This window comes from Octopus bimaculoides, chromosome 12, assembly GCF_046866305.1.
Source record: "Octopus bimaculoides isolate indiv1 chromosome 12, ASM4686630v1, whole genome shotgun sequence".
Taxonomy (NCBI): domain Eukaryota; kingdom Metazoa; phylum Mollusca; class Cephalopoda; order Octopoda; family Octopodidae; genus Octopus; species Octopus bimaculoides.
The window spans coordinates 17,290,716-17,303,215 of record NC_142939.1 but is presented as its reverse complement, the minus strand read 5'-3'; the positions used below and the strand labels follow the sequence as shown (position 1 = coordinate 17,303,215).

Sequence of the window (12,500 nt, the reverse complement as noted above, 5' to 3'; positions counted from 1 at the left end):
TATATAATACATGACCCATATACTGATAAATTTTGTTTTTCTCCTTGTATCGTTTATTAGCTTGCCTGCCTACAGAAACTGTCCTGCTTCAACCGACCCTACAACCTGAAGTGTGACATGAGGAATAGCAAGTTCCAACAGACACCATCACATCTTGCAGCTTATGCTGGTCACCCCCATTGCCTTCAGTGGTTGCTGCAGTCAAGTGCTGAAATTAATGCTCGGGTAAGTTCATTTTCTAAAGATAGCGAATATAGGCGCGGGAGTGGCTGTGTGGTAAGTAGCTTGCTTACCAACCGCATGGTTCTGGGTTCAGTCGCACTGTGTGGAACCTTTGGCAAGTGTCTTATACTATAGCCTCGGGCCGACCAAAGCCTTGTGGGTGGATTTGGTACATGGAAACTGAAAGAAGCCCGTCGTATAAATGTATATATATATGTATGTGTGTGTATATATTTGTGTGTCTGTGTTTGTCTCTCCAACATCGTTTGACAACCGATGCTGGTGTGTTTACGTCCCCTGTAACTTAGCGGTTTGGCAAAAGAGACCGATAGAATAAGTACTAGGCTTCCAAAGAATAAGTCCTGGGGTCGATTTGCTCGACTAAAGGCGGTGCTCCAGCATGGCCGCAGTCAAATGACTGCAACAAGTAAAAGAGTATTTGTTCTTGTTCTATTCTTTTGCTCTTTTACTGGCTCCAGTCATTAAACTTTTATGTGGCACGGTGCAGCATCATGTAAAAGTGCCTCTGTGGCACCGTGTAAAAGCATCTGTGTGGTTCCACATAAAAGTGCCTGAATAGTGCCATGTATAAGTGGCTGTGTGGTATCATGTAAAAGTGCCTGTGCGGCGCCACGTAAAAGCACCCATGCGGTGCCACGCAAATGTACCTGTGTGGCGTCACGTAAAAGTACCCATGTGGTGCCATGCAAAAGCACCTGTGTGGTGTCACGTAAAAGCACCCATGTGGTGCCACATGAAAGCACCTGTGTGGTGTCACGTAAAAGTACCCATGTGGTACCACATGAAAGCACCCATGTGGTGCCATGCAAAAGCACCTGTGTGGTGTCACATAAAAGTACCCATGTGGTGCCATGCAAAAGCACCTGTGTGGTGTCGCATAAAAGTACCCATGTGGTGTCACATGAAAGCACCCATGCCATTCAACCAGTCAAACCATTCAACCCATGCCATTTATATTTGAGAGAGTAATCTGAATGCCAAGGAGTTAAATTGGCCATGTCTGACCCTTCACACCAATCCTACAATACCATTCCAAAAATTAACAGTTTACCTCATCAAAATCTCAAAGCTATGAGATAATGCAGGTTTAATTCAAAGCAATGTGAATAACTAAACATTACCTTTGACAGATGAATGTGAATGCTAATGGGTTAAGCAATACTGTAACCACTATATGGTCCCATATTTGCCTTTATGCTTTAAAGCTAAAGGAATGTTGAGTACCCCAGCCCCATCTGAAATTCATTATTTTGAACGAGAATTTATTGTTTGTGAATGTTTTGTTGTACTTTGTTAGGACTATCTTGGTGAAACCCCTCTTCATAAAGCTGCCAGCACTGGTACTTTGGATTGTGTCAGCTTACTGATCTCTTATCAAGCATCCCTTGGGTAAGTTAACCATCTTCTTTGATATAGAAATATATAATAATAATTGCTTTGAGAGGAGAGCAGTTGGGTTTTGTGTGTATATTGCGCTGATTTACCTTATGTGGTTGCCTTCTTTCGGGAGTTTATTTACTATGTGAAAGTCTTCAAATTCAATGTTGTAGTGTACAGATACTTGGTATTGCCTTCTTACAGCATGGCCTGATGTTACAACTTTTGTCTCTTCAGATAACCCTCACCTTATTCTCTCTTTGTATTTCAGTATTCATCACCAGCATAATAATCCTTTTTACTATACACACATTGCCTGAACTTTTGTGGACTTTAAATTCAGAACTTGAAGAAATGCCATTATGCATTTTGTCCAATATATTAAAAATTCTGCTAGCTTGCTGCCTTAATAATAATAATGGTTTCAAAGTTTGGCACAAGGCCCAGCAATTGCACAGACGGGGGTCTAGTTGATTTCTTTGATGCCAGTACTCAACTGGTTCTTATGTTAACAACCTTGAAGGGATGAAAGGCAAAGTTGACCTCAGCGGAATTTGAACACGGAACATAAAAATAGACAAAACACTGCTAAGCATTTTGTTTGGCATGCTAACAATTCTGCCAAATTACCACCACCACCACTAACAAAAAACAACAACAACAATAATAATGAATAATAGTAATAATAAATAATAGCAATAATAATAACAATAACGATAATTTTAAAAGAAGTTGTGGCAGATACTGGTGTCATGCAAATGGCACCCGTGCCAGTGGCATATAAAAGCACCCACTACACTCTTGGAGTAGTTGGCGTTTAAATTCAGAACTTGAAGAAATGCCATTATGCATTTTGTCCAATACATTAAAAATTCTGCCAGCTTGCTACCTTAATAATAATAATAATAATAATGGTTTCAACTTTTGGCACAAGGCCCAGTAGTTTCATTGACTCCAATACTCAACTGGTTCTGATGGTTCTTATGTTATCAGCCTTGAAAGGATGAAAGGCAGTCGACCTCAGCGGAATTTGAACACAGAACATAAAAATAGACAAAACTCTGCTAAGCATTTTGTTTGGTATGCTAACGATTCTGCCAGATTACCACCACCACCATCACCAATAATTTTAAATAAAGTCGTGACAGAAACTGGTGTTATGGAAATTGGCACCCATGCAAGTGGCATATAAAAGCACCCACTACACTCTTGGAGTAGTTGGCGTTTAAATTCAGAACTTGAAGAAATGCCATTATGCATTTTGTCCAATACATTAAAAATTCTGCCAGCTTGCTACCTTAATAATAATAATAATAATAATGGTTTCAACTTTTGGCACAAGGCCCAGTAATTTCATTGACTCCAATACTCAACTGGTTCTGATGGTTCTTATGTTATCAGCCTTGAAAGGATGAAAGGCAGTCGACCTCAGCGGAATTTGAACACAGAACATAAAAATAGACAAAACTCTGCTAAGCATTTTGTTTGGTATGCTAACGATTCTGCCAGATTACCACCACCACCACCACCAACAACAACAACAGCAATTTTAAATAAAGTCATGACAGAAACTGGTGTTATGGAAATTGGCACCCATGCAAGTGGCACGTAAAAGCACCCACTTCACTCTTGGAGTGGTTGGCGTTAGGAAGGGCATTCAGCCATAGAGGACTATGCCAAATCATACGAGTCTGGTGCAGCCTTTCAGCGTGCCATTCAACCAGTCAACCATTCAACCCATGCCAGCATGGACAACAGATGTTAAATGATGATGATGGTGAAGTCATCGTCCTCATCATTGTTATTTTCATTGGCATTATTGTTATTGCCATTTCCTATTGAGATGAACCCTGATTCATCTTCCAAAGCTGCTAAACTCAAGTGCCTGTAACAATTCTTGGCCTTGTACCTAATTTGTAAACTGTTATTATTATGAAGGTCAGTGGAATGGCAGAGTTGTTAAAGCATCAGACAAAAAACATAATAGTATTTAGTTACAGCTCCTTACAGTCTGAGTTCAAATCCTGCTACAGCCAGTTTTTGCCTTTCACCCTTTTGGGGTTAATAAAATGAAATGCTAGTCAAGTATTGGGCTCAACAGCATTGACAAACTCCTTTTCTTCAAAATTGCTGGATTTATAAGTCCAGGCATGGTTGTGTGGTTAAGAAGTTTCCTTCTCAACTATGTGGTTTGGGGTTCAGTCCTACTGTGTGGCAGCTTGGGGAATGTATTCTACTCTAGCCCTGGGCCAGCGAAAGCCTTGTTAGTGGATTTCATAGGGAGAAACTGAAAGAATCCCATACCACCAGCATTGGAGCCAGTCAGGCGGCACTGGCATCGACCATGTTCAGATGGTGCTTTTTACATGTCACTGGCACGGGAGCCAGTCAGGCAGCACTGATATTGAATTAGAAGCAATACTAATACTGTAAGCATCACCACCGTCACATACTAAATAACACCTGTGTTTTGTTCATGTGTGTATTACCTGCTGGATTGACCTCAGACAAGCAATTCCAGTTTGTTGTCCCCTGCCTCCCTCTTCAGCTGAACGTTCCTAATCTTGTGGATTCGTGGGTGCTGGTGCAACATAAAAGGCACCTTTGGCCAGTGCCACATAAAAGCACCTGTGCCAATGCTGTATAAAAAGCACCCAGTACACCTTGTAAAGTGGTTGGTGTTTGGAATGGCATCCAGTTATAGAAACCATGCCAAAACAGGCATGGATCCATGCTGGCATGGGTTGAATGGCATACTGGAAGGCTGTACCAAACTTGTATGATTTGGCCTAGTTTTCTATGGCCGAATGCCCTTCCTAACGCCAACCACTCCAAGTTACAGACTTGCAGCTCTTCAGCTGGCCAGCTCTTGTCAAACCATCCAACATATGTGTCAATGTAGAAACTAGAACTGAAATGATGATAATCTGACTTGGGGATACAATGTCGATAAACTGAAATAACAGTGAAGTATCAATATCCATTGTTGTCTCGCCTGGTTTCGAAGTATTCAGTGATTTCTTTAAGCATTCAATGTCTTGAAACATTTCCCCAGATGCAATCCTGCAGCTAATAAGTGCATAAACAAAACACATACGCACAGTCTGGGGCGTTGGTAACATTTACATCCTCAGAGTAGCTTGTAATTTCAAATTTAATTCTCTTTTTATTGTGCTGTGCTGTTGCACATCAGCAAGTAGACTCTACCCTATTTGCATATATACCTCAGACATCTGCAATTCCAATTTTGTTCAAGGTGACTTGGGTATACAATATTGAGGAGCTGAAATAACGACTCTTCGCTCTTGTTCTTCACCTCCAGAGTGAGTTGTCTTTCTTGATTTAAGATGTTCAGTACTTCTTTTGTTTTAACACTCAGCATCTGAAAGAGACTTTTCTTCCCCCCCCCCCCCCCAGTGTTTCCTTGTTTTGATATCACATGATCGTTATAAATGAATGTCCTTCATTTTCCAGTATTCTGTGAAAACATTCGTCTGACCACGGAGGAAAATATTACAAATATTACCTTGCTTGCAAACATGTAAAGGTTGGCAACTGGAAGTTCTAGGAGAAGATCTGTCTTGATAAACTCTGTTTAACCCATTACAAGCATGAAAAAGGGGACACAAAAAGGATGTGCCTAGATTCGAAGCCATTATTATATTATGAGCTACTTTACTCCTTTGTTAATTTCTTGAGAAACCAAATCCATAACTGGCTTTTAATTCCCAGATTGAACTACTTTTCCTCTTCAAGAAGTGCTGGATCGACCATTCAGCTGTAAACCATTTACCATTTCTGTGGGGCTCCATTTCACTTGATGCCCTAAACACGAGCTTATTTTGCTTAATGGTTAATCTAGTGTTGTTTGAGAAGAAAAACTAGTAGTTTAACCTAGTTTTAATTTGTTTGTTAATGCTTCACTTGTCATATGTTAATGTCTTGATAAAAACGTGACTCATAATTTCAAGTTTTTCCTCTCAAACAGTTCACCGTTTGGTTTGTGGTGTTCGCTTTACATCACACACTTTCTCACAGCCAATAAGATAGCCTCAATGTTTCTCATTAATTGAAGGCTGTGGGCATTGAAATGGGGGCAGAGAAATTGCCATGTTTAATAAAAAGATATGATTATAAAGTTTTTACACTTATCTAATGCCATGACCAATATCGACATAGTATATGGACACAAGCTTTATTTTAATTAAAGATAGGAAGGTTTTAGATTTTAGCACACAGCCAGTAATTTCAGGGGAGAGTGTAAATCAATTACATCAGCCCCAGTGCTCAACTGATACTTAATTTATTGACCATGGGAGGATGAAAAGCAGAGTCGACCTCAGTTGAATTGGAACTCAGCGTAAAGATGGTTGAAACGCTGCCAAGAGTGCTAATGTTTCTGCCAGCTCATTTCATTTGAAACTGATAAAAGGTGGGAAAGAATAAAAAATTCTTGTTTGGTGAGATAGAACCCAGTTTTTGTCCGTTTGAGAATTTCAGTGCTACATGGTTGTTTGGCTTTATAGAAATAGCAGCCACATTATCTTCAAATCATATCCTAGCATTTTTTTTCAAAATCAAAGGACACATTGCATAATGTAATACTGGGTACACAGTATCTGAATAAAAAACAGGCTTTGTTATCGATGGAGATTGGGTTACCTTTAACCAAAATGCCTGCTGGAACAGGGCTGATGTTGGGGTTTAACAATGACAACAACATCTAAAAGTATGAAAAGAAGTGTGTTATCTTCCCTGCGGTCTTGATACTATTTTTTCTTCTACCAGCATCAATGAACACTTTTCCTTCAAATTCTTTCCTCTTTCTCTTTACTCCAAACATCTCTATTTCTTCTTCATTTTGGAATTCCTGTTGTTGGGTTTTAACTTATAGTTACACACACACACGCACACGTTGTTTGGGTATCTAATCACTGCTGTTAATAAGAAACCTTCACAACTTTCTCAGACTTTTTGTTACCAGTCTACCTCCCACACCTTTCCTCTTCAGCATTTCTATTTTGTTGTTCTCCTCCATCATCTCACTCAATTGCTTCATGTATAACACTTACATTTCGTTTTTGTGTGCATGATATAATAGTGAGTCGAGAAAGGATCCCCATATCTAGGACCTTGTCTTGCCACATGATTTTCAACAACACAGCAAAAAAACTAGTGTCGTTGGTTGTGCTTTCTATTCTTACTATTTCTTTATTACTATCTCTGACCCTGTTATCTCCCTCACTTGCTTTTGTTAATTTATGCACAGACACATGTTGATGTACGTCTGTGAATACATATTCTCAATCTGTTGGCCTATCATCTTTTTCTTTTCACACACAATAATCTCCCTTTTCATGTAAATTTTACTTACACGCCTTGACTTCATTCACAGCCTTCCAACACACTTCCTCGTCATTTTAAAGGTTCCCTTTCTCAACTCAGTAGTAAAAGTTAGTAATGCATAACATGTACAAAGCTACAGAGATCGTGTAGTTCAGGGGTTTTCAAACTGTGGTCTGCGGACCACAGGGGGTCCGTGGACAGCATATACTTTTTATGGGCAAATTGAATTTATATATGTTTTTTAATTGACAATAAACCTATTTGTTAAATACTGTTAAATAAATAAATGTAAAAATATATGTTATTTTAAGCAAATATTTATGTATAAATTTCATAAGTGTTTATAAGGGTAAAGCCTGAAATATAAAGGGGTCCGCAAGTCAAACAGTTTGAAAACCCCTGGTGTAGTTTACTTGAAACATTATTGTTGAAATACGTATGCAAAGAACAGGTGTTGAAGAAGGAACTATATTCAGAATTTTGTTTTTAATTAATCTTTATTTCAAAAATACAGCAAAAGATCCCACCATATTTTTAATTAAGTGTTGGGACTAGAAATATTTCAGCTGTAAACATTTAACAACTTTTTGTACTATTGTTCCTTTCAACACAGCTGTGATATCAGATGTTAAAGAACTTTGGATTCGTTACTGACCCTCTTCCTGGCACAAATTGTTCATCCATTTGTTCAATATCTGTTTTTCCATTCTAGCATGGGTTTAGACAAGAGTTCTTTGCAGCAGGATTTGATAGCCAGATGCTCTCTCTCTGTTGCCAACCTCCCTAAAGCAGTGCTACTCAAAGTGGTGCCAGTCTGCGAGCCATCAGCTGCTGACACGTGGCGAGTTTCCAAAAAAAGAAAGAAACATTATAAAATGCTTGTAAAATGCTTATGTAATATTTTATTATTTGTTTACAAAATAAATATGCGATAAAAAAGAATTGTCAACTTTTATTATATTTGTTATATATATTGTTTTCAGTATAAATTAATATTACTAAGAAATATTAATAGTCCCTGGCACATTGGAAAAAAAAAAACTGCTGGGATGCCACATCAGACAGTTTGAGAGGCACTGCCCTAAGGGATTTCATAATTCTGCAGGTCGTCAAGAGTAGAGAGTGACCAGTCATAATGTTAACAAAGAATGGCTGTATGGTTAAGAAAGTCACTTCCCAACCACATAGTCACAGGTTCATTCTCTATGTATGGCACCGTTTATTTTTTTTTTCTTCTTTCAGTCATTAGACTGGCCATGCTGGGGCACTGCCTTGAAGAATTTTAGTCAAATGAATTGTCCCACTAATGCTTATTATTTTTAAGCCTTGTACTTATTCTATTGGTTTCTTTTGCTGAACCACTAAGTTATGGGGACTTAAACGGGGGTTGGTCTAGGGTTAAATAGCATCAACTCAACCACCAGTCCCTTGGGTATTTTAGTAGACTTCAATCTGTAACAAGCATTTGGAGCAAACCTCTGTTCCCACCTCACTCATATTTTGTTCTGCACGCTATTTCCCCTTTTCAAAAACTGTGTGACATAATTTGAGGGAGATTTGACTGCTGTTTCTACTTGGTTGAGTGACCGCATAGAGGTACTCTGATTGAATGAATCCTTTCCCAATTTTTTAAACAGTGGAAAGTTTTAGATTTTTTTTTTTTTTTTTTTTTTTTTTTTGTGTGAATTCAACTTAAAATGTTTCCTGGTGTCTCTCTTCTCTTCCAGCATCAAAAATAGTGAAGGTGAGACGGCATGCAGTTTAGCCAGGAAATCTGGCTTCTTGGAATGTGCCCGCAACTTGGAAATGGCTGCCATTGACTCCAGCAATGAGAGCAGAAGAACAGTTCTTGATGACATGGAGGTGCAAAGCTCAAGAAATTTACATGAAAAGGCTCTGAGTGATATTCTCATGGACAAGGAAGTCAAAAAGAACAGGAAATTAGTTGGTGGTCGGAAGAGAACTCTAGAAGATTTAGATGAAGGAATTTTCAAATATTTACGACAAGGGGGTAAGTTTTGTCCTTTTGATTTTGACAGTTGTGGTGTTTCATTTAATGGCTGAATTAAAACAAATTCTAAGCAAGGACATAACTCTGCTTCTTCTAGTTTGCTTGGTAGGGCAAAATAAAGCTTGGATCCTTCCACTTTTTAATGGGAAAGACCATCTAGTCCAGGGTTTGGCAGCAGGTGGCCAATGACCCATAAGGGCTCCACTGAAGTGTTCTTTAGTTTTCTATAGGATTTAGGTCATTTTTTAAAAATTAAAAAAAAAAATCATTATATTCTTGGTCTGTTGACAAATCAATGGTTTTTATTTAATCAAATGTGGTCCACGAGAAAAAGAAATTGCTGGTCCTTGATCTAATTTTTAAAAAATCAATATCACGGAAAAATCAATATCAGGGAAAAATGGATATTGAAGAGTAAACAAATGAAACAAGCAAAGAAAAAAAATCAAACCACAAATAAGTTTGAATTTCATTTTATCTTTGAGAGAAGAGAAATACGAAAATTTAGTAGCTCCACAGTACCTATCACACATGGTTCCACTTGAGTATCTCTTGGAGTTCCCGCAGATAGGAGGGTTATGTTGTGGGATAGTGTCAGGGTGTTGGGAATATTTATTGGCTGCAAGACACATACATACTCACACACATACACATTTACATATTTGAAGCTATAAGATGATAACACAAACACTCAACTATGAGTGCATTGCGTCCTACAGCAGAAACAGCTGTAAGCTAATAAACTTCATTGCATTATTTCTTGTTCCCTTGTAATTTGTATAATTTCTTATACACTCCCTCATGCATGTGGTGAGCTTCTTTGAGTTTCTAGCATATCCACTCACTAGGTTTTGGTTAGTCCAGGTCTACAGTAGAAGACACTTGCCTAAGGTGCTATGCAGTGGGACTGAACCTGGAACCATGAGATCATGAAGCATACTTCCTAATCACACAGCCACACCTATGTCTATAAAGACGATATTGTCTTTAGCCTTCTGTTGGTGAAGGATAGTCAAACAAAGCAAAGTAACAGCTGTGGTAAATACAATATTATATAATTTCTACTCTATTTAATTATTTCTGCTGAAATAATTTATATCATCATCATCATATGTCTGTTTTCCATGCTGGCATGGGTTGGACGGTTTGACAGGAGCTGGCCAGCTGAAGAGCTGCCCAGGCTTCATGTCCATTTTGGCATGGTTTCTATGGCTGGATGCCCTTCCTAATGCAAACCACTTTGCAGACTGTACAGAATGTACTGAGTGCTTTTACACAGCACTGCCATGGGTGCATTTATATGGCAGTGGTATGGATGCTTTTAACATAGTACCAGCACCCACGAGCCCACAAAATTAGGAATATTCAGCTGGAGAGGGATGCAAGGGATAAGCTTGTATGCAAGGACAACCATGCTTTTACTTCTGTGAGGTAGTACACTCTGAAAAGTGGTTGGTGTTATGAAGGGCATCCAGCCATAGAAACCGTGCCAAAACAGATGGAGCCTGAAGAACCCTTCAGCTGGTCAGCTCCTTTCAAACTGTCCAAGTTATGCCAGCATGAAAAACAGACATTAAATGATGATGATGCTACATCATCATCATCAATTAACATTCGTTTTCCATGCTAGCATGGGTTGGACGATTTGACTGAGGACTGGTGAAACCAGATGGCTACACCAGGCTCCAATCTGATTTGGCAGAGTTTCTACAGCTGGATGCCCTTACACATGTCACGGGCACAAGTGCCAGAAAGGCGATGCTGGGCACAGGTGCCATCCCAATTTCGCTTTCGCTTGCCCCAATAAGCCTTCGCAAGCTGACTTTTGTGTCCAATGAAGATGACGTTGGCATGGGTGCCAGTTGTCGAATTTAGTTCGATTTCGACTTCACTTGCCTCAACAAGTCTTCGCAAGCGGAGTTTAGTGTCCAATGAAGGAAAGGTACGCATAAGTGGGCTGGCTACACCCGTAGCAGAGGCATTGGATTTAGGTCTCACTTGGCTTGCCGGGTCTTCTCATGCACAGCATATTTCCAAAGGTCTCGGTCAGAAGTCATCGCCTCGGTGAGGCCCAATGTCCGAAGGTCTTGCCTCACCACCTCAGCCCAGGTCTTCCTGGGCCTACCTCTTCCACGGGTTCCCTCAACTGTTAGGGTGTGGCACTTTTTCATGCAGCTATCCTTCGTTCATTCTCGCCACATGTCCATACCAGCGTTATCGTCTCTCTTGCACACCACAACTGATGCTTCTTATGTTCAGCTTTTCTCTCAAGATGCTTACACTCTGTCGGGTATGCACACTGACATTACTCATTCATCGGAGAATACTGGCTTCATTCCTTGCGAGCTTACGCATGTCCTCAGCAGTCACAGCTCATGTTTCACTGCCATGTAGCATGGCTGTTCATACACATGCGTCATACAGTCTGCCTTTTACTCTGAGTGAGAGTCCCTTTGTCGCCAGCAGAGGTAAGAGCTCTCTGAACTTTGCCCAGGCTATTCTTATTCTAGCAGCTACACTTTCAGCACACCCACCCCCACTACTAACTTGGTCACCCAGATAGCGGAAGCTATCAACTACCTCTAGTTTTTCTCCCTGGGATGAGACAGAAGTTGTTTCCTGTTTGTTTACAGTGTTTATTGCACCTGAACATCTGCCACATACAAAAACTAACCTCATATGAAAATATATAATTCATTCCTCCCCCTTCTCTCTGGACCGAATACCCATCCATATATTAACCAACATATATCTAATGCAATGCTCTTACCTATCTATCTTCTCTCTCACCAGAATGTATTATTTATTCCTCTCAGTATTCACACAACTCTGGACCTGTTAGTAATGAGGAGTACTCAGCCAGCTACTCACCAGGCTGAAGATACCTTAATTATATGAACATTACATTGTTACGCCTATGAAGGCGCATGGCTTAGTGGTTAGAGTGTTGAGCTTATGATCGTGAGGTTGTGAGTTCGATTCCCAGACCGGGCTGTGTGTTGTGTTCTTGAGCAAGACACTTTATTTCACGTTGCTCCAGTTCACTCATCTGTAGAAATGAGTTGCGACGTCTGTGGTGGCCAAGCTGTATCAGCCTTTGCTTTCCCATGGATAACATCAGTGGCATGAAGAGGAGAGGCTGGTATGCATGGGCGACTGTTGGTCTTCCATAAAAACAACCATAGGTTGTGTGTTTGTCGGTGAGGCGACTTTCCACCCAGACTTGTACCCCGGAAGGGGTACCTCTTAGGTGCACGATCGTCATTCGTGACTGACGGAGTTGAGTTAGTTTACATTGTTGTTAAGGAATCTCAAGTTAAACTCAGTGAAGATCATATTCATCATCATCATTTAACGTCTGTTTGTCCATGCTGGCATGGGTTGGGTGGTTTAATTGGGCTGGTAAGCTGGAAGGCTGCGCCAGGCTCCAGTCTGATTTGGCATGGTTTTTCTACAGCTGGATGCCCTTCCTAATTCCAACCACTCCAAGCGTGCTCAGCTTGATGGGTCTTATTCTCAAGCA

General features: G+C 40.0%; 1 protein-coding gene and 1 long non-coding RNA gene across 3 annotated transcripts in view; one reads left to right on the top strand and one right to left on the bottom strand.

Moving 5' to 3' along the window:
- Positions 1-12,500, top strand: part of LOC106870840 (uncharacterized) — a 67,049-nt gene that overhangs the window by 19,843 nt on the left and 34,706 nt on the right. For both annotated transcript variants that reach the window (XM_089360849.1, XM_089360848.1), the window contains exons 2-4: positions 61-225; positions 1,541-1,632; positions 8,694-8,977. In XM_089360849.1, the coding sequence (XP_089216975.1) occupies positions 61-225; positions 1,541-1,632; positions 8,694-8,977 (541 nt within the window). The remainder of the gene's footprint in view (positions 1-60; positions 226-1,540; positions 1,633-8,693; positions 8,978-12,500) is intronic.
- The window catches only part of LOC128249194 (uncharacterized), a 7,008-nt gene continuing 1,952 nt past the window's right edge, over positions 7,445-12,500 (bottom strand). Inside the window, exon 2 of the long non-coding RNA XR_008265302.2 lies at positions 7,445-7,797. This is a non-coding gene — a long non-coding RNA (uncharacterized LOC128249194). The remainder of the gene's footprint in view (positions 7,798-12,500) is intronic.